Source organism: Pistacia vera, unplaced genomic scaffold (assembly GCF_008641045.1).
Source record: "Pistacia vera cultivar Batoury unplaced genomic scaffold, PisVer_v2 Contig84, whole genome shotgun sequence".
In the NCBI taxonomy this organism is placed as follows: domain Eukaryota; kingdom Viridiplantae; phylum Streptophyta; class Magnoliopsida; order Sapindales; family Anacardiaceae; genus Pistacia; species Pistacia vera.
The window spans coordinates 182,163-191,613 of record NW_022196712.1 but is presented as its reverse complement, the minus strand read 5'-3'; the positions used below and the strand labels follow the sequence as shown (position 1 = coordinate 191,613).

Genomic DNA, 9,451 nt, shown 5'->3' with positions numbered 1-9,451 from the left:
CTTTGTATTTTAAGTAGTCTTTCTTATTACTTTCTTGATATTGAAATTAATCTTTATTTAACAAATTATATGGTCTGCTGCTAAAATTCTGATAACTCTTCGAAGAAAGGCTTTAAATTCTAAAACCATGTATCATCTTATCCTTATCTTATGTGTATATAAAACCGTACATCGTCAATGACTTTGTTATGATGTTATTGGCCACCTAATATGGTTTACAATTATTGTGCAATTGTTGGCAGCACGCTGGGACGGTTTCAACCCCGTTATCCCAAACCCAAGCTTTCCAAACCTTTATAGTATTGTATATTCTTCACACACGTCAACAATATAGTTGCGGGCAAAATTCCAATAATAATTTTTATTTATTTAGTAGATGCATAATAATTGAATGTATGAGATAAATCATAGTTTTGTTTCTTAAAATCTCTATGGAACAATCTTTTTATTCAATTACTGTTAAATAATACTTCTTAAATGTATAAAAATTTGGTATAAATTAAACACTTTACAAGATTACATTCCATCACCACTCGATTTTCAATGTCACTGGGGCTCCTTTCTGTTTTGCGTAGGTCCATGGGCCATCACTACATCAGCCTGAAGGAGTTTTCAACATCCAACTCTGAACCGGTTTGGTTTGTTTGGAAAATACATGCGAAAATTGCATTTGACGACTTAAGAAATTGAAAAAGATCAGCGTTTTAATGAGTCCTCAATTAGTTGCTTTTATGCCAATAATACTTCTTTTAGTTAGGTTAAGTGGTTCATATGTCAAGTTCCTTGTTAGGACAATATTTTTTTGAATTTGATTAACGAACTGACCAACAAGTGTAAAGAAAACTAACATCCAACGAAAGGGTTTGACTTTGAACGATTGTAAACACGTGATCGTGTAGTGAAAGCTAGCTGGACGAAGAAAAAAGAGATCTCTTAATACATGTGATTGTGATATGCAGGTCCAGAAGATTTTTTTTGTTTCTTCACGACGACAAAAACAGAAATCCGGACTAAAAACAACTAATCAACATAAACCATTCATTGCGTCTGAATATATGTTAGCTGAGAGCAGAAAACCAAAAAGCAATTATTCAAGCTTCATGCTTCTTTCTTATTGACATGTAGGTATAGACGATGTAGATAGATATCTATATATAAACAAAGAGAGTTTTAACTGAAAAACTCTACGAATTAGAACATCGCACGTAATGGGAAGAAAAGTTCAATTTAACTAATCATACTAAGCTAAGAGAATGTTAATGAAATCTAGAAGACATCGAACCGAAAAGAAAATGAACAGAACAAGGCACATTACATTGCAGAATGGATAGAAACAGAAATACAACCTTACATTGAACTGAAAAGAAAATGAACAGAAGGCACATTACATTGCAGAATGGATAGAAACAGAAATACAACCTTACATCATTAACATAACAAGTTCCTGCAAACAGGCACTCCCATTAGAAAATAAAACCATACCGACATCAAGCTAAACTAACAACACGTAAAGACCTAAAACGGACACATGACGACCACTTTCATCCAGCAACGACAATACAAATCGATGTTACATCTCAAACATATCAGCAGACGCCGTGATTGGCTGCCCAGGACAAGGGAGCTGCCACGGTTTCATAAGAGGGTCGGGCATTTCAGGAATCTCCACATTGAGCCCACTAATCTCGCCCCAGATCTGCAGCACAGAGTTCAAAGACCTCAAATGATCAGTCAGCTCCATAGTTTGAGCCCTCACGACATTGTTGGCAGATTCCAACTCAACGTAACGTTGAGTACTAGCCACGATGTTTTGTCTAATCATGGCATTGGCGTTCTCCAATTGGCTTATTTCGTTAACCAAATCCTCCATCTGTTTCTGTTTCCTCATTCTTGATCGCCTGGCCGATTCCCGGTTTGATATCATTCTTTTCCTTTTCCTCTCGTCGATCTGTGCATAACGAGGGTCGCTGTCGGAGCCGGAACTTGTTTGCCTTTGAACTGACCCCATTGGGTTTTTTTTTTTTTTTTTCTCTAGAGTGTTTTTGGTTAAATTAAAGCGAAATCGTTGTTTATTAGAATTAACTGTTGATTACAATTAACAATTGAAGGGTTAGAGGAAAGAAAATGGGGCTGATTGAATTGGGGATCGGAAAGTTGAGTCACTAGAGATGCTCGACGATTACTTTATGAAAAAACATAAAACCAGTAAAGAAATACAACCGAGAAAGAATGAAAAAGTCGAATTCTCCGCATGAGGATCAAATAATAAAATAACTCATAGAAAATCTAGAATCATGGGTATTTTTTGAAAGAACCCTAATATCGCATCACCCAACTCGAATAGGAGACAAATATTTAGGAATAAAACCCTAATTTAAAACAGATCTGGAATTTAAGAATAAGATCTTAAAACGATATTTTTGATGAAATAAAATAAAGGAAGCGAAAGAAAGAAAGATGAAAGGAAAAGAAAACTTAGCTGATGCTTCGACGAAACGCAAAGATGATAAGAAACGCTACTAAATGAAATGTGAGACCAGAGAAGGCTTGAAACGCATTGAGATGGGGTTTATATAGCGAAATTTGGGTAGGTTAGTGGTGTCGGTGTTCTTTGCTGGCGTGCAGAGTGACGCCAGCTGTGCATTTTAAATATTAAGTACTAACGCACACCGGCACAACTTTCTTTCCTTTCTGGAATATTCTACAGCGCTTCTTTTGCTCAGTCCAAATTCAAATAAGGATAAATGCTTCAAACAAATATTTCGGCTTTAGCCAAAGGGGTTAGCCTACCTGCCAATGGGGTTACTTTCTTTTTTTGAGTTTTTCAGTTCCAGTCTTAGATTGTTTTGAGTCGTAGGGTCTTCAATAAACTATAAGATTAGTTAAACTATTGAAATATATGTGAGGAATGGGTGGATTTTACAAAAAAATCAATTTAATAAATGCTGAATTAGTATAATTAATGATATGGTGAGAAAATAATTATCCTATATCAGTTTGTATATTTAATTTGCACATATTACATTATTATGTCATTCAATATATAAGATAAGATAACCATTTTTAACTGAATCTATTAAATTCATACTAACATTTTTTTGGGATTATTTTGTTAATGAAACCTAGATGTGTCAATATACCAAAACTAGAGGGACTATAAACTATTTTTACCCCCAANCACTGCCGGAGTAGCCGTAACAAAAATATTAAAAATATTTAGGGGTATTTAATTGAATTAACAAATTTAAGGGGTTTAAAAAATGTTGAATAAAGTTGAATAATATTGTGAGTTTTTTGGTATTTTACTGTTTAACTTTTTTGGGAATACTAAAAGTAGTATTCCCAAAATCCAAACAAACGAAGCCTATGAGTTTTTGGGTATTTTACTGTTTAACTTTTTTGGGAATACTAAAAGTAGTATTCCCAAAATCCAACCAAACGAAGCCAGGATTTTCTTTGAAGTGTGCGGCCTCTGATACCATTAGGGGTTGTATTACACATCCGAGGTTGAACTCATGCATATAGAGTCCTCTTCACTTTTATTTACGTTTACTATTCTAATAAATCCTTGCTTATCTATATCTTCTTCTAAAATAGCTAATTTATATGAAATATCTTATATTTTAAAAAATAAAAAAATCCAGGATACTATCTCTCCTATTGTAAATCCTTATATAGTCTTTTCTAAGTTTTTTTTTTTTTTTTTTTTTTTTTCTAAAACCTTTAAAACTCTTATTAGACCCTCCGGAAAGCTAATCAAAGAGTATGTTTAGACTAGTATTTTTGATAAGTGTCAATTTCCAGTCACAACTCAAGAACAATATGTTACTTTGGAAATCCCTCAAGAATTCATTACCCAATGGATCCGTGACGGATACTCTCATATACACTTTGGTGCTATCAGGCTTGTTTTATCTTACTATGGCAGAAAAGGACTCCCAGTCTCTGTCCGAATCGCTTTGTTAGACACTAAATTTGTCCAATATCAGCATGCTTGCATAGAAATGACACAGACAACTTTGAATGCTGGAACAATTATTATGACACTATTTCCTAATTTCAATATGTCTCTCTCTGATGTTCATTACTCCAAAGCTCTTAAAATTCAATCACAAATAATTGGTGCAGATTTAAATCCATGAAGTATTGCAGCTATTTTGCATTACCAGTTAGTTTGGCGAATCCAAGACCATGCTCTTGATCTGGTTATTCCTACGACTATCGATGCGCTACTCCTTACTGTTGACTCTCAGAATACTCTTCACTGTATCAATATTCCCAGACAAATTTCTAGAGATGATTTGATTAAATTATTATCAGACTCTTTGGTGATGGGAAATTGCCACTATAAATAATTTTTTAAAGCATACATCGTATCAATTTTATTTACAACAGGTTACATTACAAATATTTGTACCACCCAATCTGTATTCACAACTGTAGTTAATTTTTCTCATTTCATAAACGGAACAGCGTAAATTAAATGCACTCTATTTTGGACATTAACAGAAGAACAAAATCTGTCTTCAACTTCTTGCTTTTAGTATAGCCCACATGGCCACATCGTACAGTAGGCCTATCTCTGATCAATTCCAACAAATTTTATGTTAAATTATTAGTTAGATGTAATGGAAGATTCTTTATTATTAATTGTTGAATTATAATTTAAATAGAGTAAACGACTTTTTCGCACCCAGTGTTTGCCTTAACGATTTCTTACCCAAAAAGTTTTAAAATATCACTTTTTCACCCAAAATTAATATTCTGTCCAAAACTGATTTTGGTGACAAAAATTCTCTCCGTCCCACCATTTTAACCTCCGGTCTCCTTCTACAAAATCTCTCTCACTCCGACAGCTAATCTCTCGTCGACTGTCGGCCATGCACAAGCTAGAGTTTCTATTTTTAGTTGATTCCTAGTTATTCCGACATGAATATTCATCGGGCACCACCATCCCATACCAATCTCTACTCTACAAAACTCTCTTACCTGACTCCTAATAACTTGATGAACGCTGGTAAGAAAGTGAAGTGTATTTTAGGTATTAAAGGAATATAAACTTTGGGTGCGAAAGTGGTATTTTAACTTTTGGGTGGCAAGGTCGGCAAGGCAAACTTGGGTGGAAAAAGTTGTTTACTCATTAAATATTATAATTTGTTTGCAATTTTAAATTCATTTGACAATCATTATTAGTCGGACCAATGAGCTAGGATGTGACGTCCCACATATTTGATGATTATGCTGTTTTAACCATAAAGCAGTAGTCCAAGCTTTATTATATTATCAAATTATGATAAACGAAATGGTTCAATATTTTGAACAATATTTGAATAATTTTAAAGGGAAGCACATTTGCTTTTTTTTTTTTTTTTTTTTTTTTTTTTTTTTTTTTTTTTCAAATAATAGTAAAATTGAGGCAGTCGGTATTACATTTGGCTGACGAGCTTCTCAGCTTCATTAGCATTACTTTTTAATGAATTACCAATTAGGTGGACATATGCCACGTATTTATAGTCAATTAAGATGTCAAAACTTAAGAGGTGATACTATATTTATAAATTATCTCAAATTTTTTTTATATACATGATATGACAATTTATAATTTGTCAACTTATAATAAGCCTTATTTGACTAATTGTGAATTGATTAATTGTGAAATGTCATTTCATCGTTTGTGAAAAAAAGTTAGTAAAAAAGATTTGTCAATCTATCTTTATTAAAACTCAAAACGATGGTAAAATCCCGATATTTTATCGCTAAATATCATAATAATAGCCCTCGTTCTCATACCGTGAAAGTTGAAACAGAAACAGAAGGTTTTACAACTTCATTACCTGATATTTTAATGGGACCAAATAGCCCTTTTGTTCGTCCAGAATTCCTCATCTTTTGTCCTATAAGATATTTTACCACCGCTAAATATTAGTGTTGCTTCATTTGAACAATTTTAAATTTTGATGGTCTCAAAAACATAGAGTAAACGATTTTCCCACCCAAGGTTTGGCCGAATGACACTGTCCTATCTGTCAAGTTTCAAAATGACACTTTTCACCCACGTTATATTCGTTAGGGAAATTCATTCTTTGACATGGTATAAAAATGTAAAGACAAAATAACCCTTTCCTCTTATTTTCTCTTTGTAGCCTCTGATTCTGGTTGCAATTCGACGATTCGGGGTTAGGGCTTTTCGGCGAGCACCTGGTATGCGCCGAGAGGAGAAGAAGTGGGAAAGGCTGGAGAAGGTGGAAAAACACCCAAATAAGCCAACAAACGCAACTCAACACACCAACAACACCAAAACAACCAGGACAACAATCAAAATGCTTCAAAAAAGTTCCAAAACAATCAAATTGCAAAACCCAACCGTGGTGGAAGGTGACGGTTCACGGCCGATGAATGGCGAGTAATCAAATCCCAATGTTTGAGAGGTTTTGTAGAGTGGAGGTCGGAGGTTGTAGGTGGTGGAAGATTGGGTTTTAGCCGCTGGAATCAGGCAGAAATCGGCTTCGAGACAACGAAACCTAACGCGGTGGCCGACAACGGTGGGTTGAAAGATGCGGGATCAAGGGGGTTCTGGTCTGAAAAGATTGGGGAAGCTTGTGGTGGTGACTGGGAAAGCCAACGACGACGAATTCCGGCCAAATTGGCTGAGACGGTGAGGTGGGGAAGAAAGTAAAACTTGGGGTTGGCCAATTTTTTTTTTTTTTTTAAGTTAACATATAAGGGGAAAAATAACGTAATTACCCATGACTTATTTTAGAATTTACTTATATCTTTCTTCGATTAAACTTGACGGATGGATTTTAATATGGGGTAAAATTGTGATACTGAAACTTTTTTGTGAGAAGAAGTATCGTGCCAAACTTTATATGGGAAAAAGTCCTTACTCAAAAAAAAAAAAAAAATAGTGTTTATGTGTAACACACAAATGAATTTTGTTATCTAATTATTACATTATTAATTTGACATTTTGTCGTATGATTAATATTAAAATAATGTAAAACTATTTTTTTTTTAATAATAAAAGGATTCGAGGTCAATCTACTATCTTAATTAATCATTAATTTCTAAAGTTAATATAAAGTAAATTTCAGTGATCACCTTATTAGTAATTAAGAAAAACTGCATTCAAGACTTGTTGACAATACAACAAAAAATTTATAATTGACCGATCACTAATGGTGGTTATGTAAACTGTTTTTCTTTTTCTCACGAAAGGAGTCGTTGCAATTAGAAGGCCCCTTGAAGGTTGCAATGGTCAATAACAACACGAAAGTTTTTTTTCTTTTAAAATATCTCAACTACTCCAACGTGGAAGTCTACAATTGGTTATCAAGTGATAAGAAATATGTGTTCCCAAAGCAACACAGCCTTCGATTATAACATTATCGTCATCACAATAATCTTTTCTCAAAAAACAGCACTTCCCTCGACTAGAGTACAACAAGAAGAAGGAAAAGGAAAACAGAAGCAATGGCAACAATAACTGGTATTAAACTCTCAAATCCCGAGTGATGGCAAAGACGACGGAATCACCAAAGGCTCTGCCTATCAGGTCCCCAGGGTTGAACAACCCATGGAAAAGGGCCAGCCTATTTAGATCAGGCGCATGTACATGCAGCCCGAGAGCTGCCCCAGATAGCATTCAGAAAAGGTGGAAGAAAGCATCAAGAATGCAGAGGAGGCGTGCGAGGGTGACCCTGCAAGCGGTGAGTGTGTGGCTGCATGGGACGAGGGTGAAGAAATCAGTGCAGCAGTAGCCATGCCAGAGACAAGAAGAAAGATTCGGACCCTTTGGAGACTTATGTAAGGACAACCCAGAGACCGATGAGTGCCGCACTTACGAGGATTGAAAGCATATAGTGTTATGCTTTTTAATTTATAAGTGATGTGATGGGAGTTGTGGTGTTCTGATATACGATACCATCTTGAAAGATAAAATTCCTTATTATTAGTGTTGTACTTTGTATTTTAAGTAGTCTTTCTTATTACTTCTTGATATTGAAATTAATCTTTATTAACAAATTAATGGTTGCTGCTAAAATTCTGATACTTCGAGAAGCTTAATCTAAACCATGTATCATCTTATCCTTATCTTATGTGTATATAAAACGTACATCGTCATGACTTTGTTAGATGTTATTGGCACCTAATATGGTTTACAATTATTGTGCAATTGTGGCAGCACGCTGGGACGGTTTCAACCCCGTTATCCCAAACCCAACTTTCCAAACCTTTATAGTATGTATATTCTTCACACACGTCAACATATAGTTGCGGGCAAAATCCAATAATAATTTTTATTTATTTAGTAGATGCATAATAATTGAATGATGGATAAATCATAGTTTTGTTTCTTAAAATCTTATGGACAATCTTTTATTCAATTACTGTTAAATATACTTCTTAAATGTTAAAAATTGGTATAAATTAAACCCTTTACAAGATTACATTCCATCACCACTCATTTCAATGTCACTGGGGCTCCTTTCTGTTTTGCGTAGGTCCTGGGCCATCAACATCAGCCTGAAGGAGTTTTCAACATCAACCCTGACCGGTTTGGTTTGTTTGGAAAATACATGCGAAAATTGCATTTGACGACTTAAGAAATTGAAAAAGATCAGCGTCAAATTAGTTGTTTATGCCAATAATAATTCTTTTAGTTAGGTTAAGTGGTTCATATGTCAAGTTCCTTGGTAGGACAATATTTTTTTGAATTTGATTAACGAACTGACCAACAAGTGTAAAAAAAACTAACATCCAACGAAAGGGTTTGACTTTGAACGATTGTAAACACGTGATCGTGTAAAGTGCTGAGAAAGCGGAAGAAACACGAAGAAAAAAGAATCTCTAATACATGGATTGTAATAGCAGGTCCAGAAGATTTTTTTGTTTCTTCACGACGACAAAAACAGAAATCGGATAAAAAAACTATCAACATAAACCATTATTGCGTCTGAATATATGTTAGTGAGAGCAGAAAACCAAAAACAATTATTCAAGCTTCATGCTTCTTTCTTATTGACATAGGTATAGACGATGTAGATAGATACATATATAACAAGAGAGTTTTAACTGAAACTCTACAATTGAACATCGCACGTAAGGGAAAAATCAATTTATATCATACTAAGCTAAGAGAATGTTAATGAAATCTAGAAGACATCGACGAAAAGAAAATGAACAGAACAAGGCACATTACATGCAGAATGGATAGAAACAGAAATACAACCTTACATTGAACATGAAAAGAAAATGAACAGAAGGCACACATTGCAGAATGGTAGAAACGAAATACAACCTTACATCATTAACTAACAAGTCCTGCAAACAGCACTCCATTAGAAAATAAAACCATACCGACATCAAGTAAACTAACAACACACTAAAGACCTAAAAGGACACATGACGACCACTTTCTCAGCAACGACAATAAAATCGATGTTACATC

At 34.4% G+C, this 9,451-nt stretch overlaps 1 protein-coding gene and 1 pseudogene across 1 annotated transcript; one reads left to right on the top strand and one right to left on the bottom strand.

Annotated features, from left to right (window-relative positions):
* Positions 1–1,424: 1,424 nt before the first annotated feature.
* LOC116118261 (bZIP transcription factor 53-like) lies at positions 1,425–2,551 on the bottom strand. Its single transcript, XM_031404228.1, has one exon. It carries the CDS (start codon positions 2,006–2,008, stop codon positions 1,571–1,573), a length of 438 nt encoding a protein of 145 aa, XP_031260088.1. The 5' UTR covers positions 2,009–2,551; the 3' UTR covers positions 1,425–1,570.
* A 4,922-nt stretch (positions 2,552–7,473) lies between these two features.
* Positions 7,474–7,853, top strand: LOC116118273 (annotated as a pseudogene).
* Positions 7,854–9,451: the final 1,598 nt, after the last annotated feature.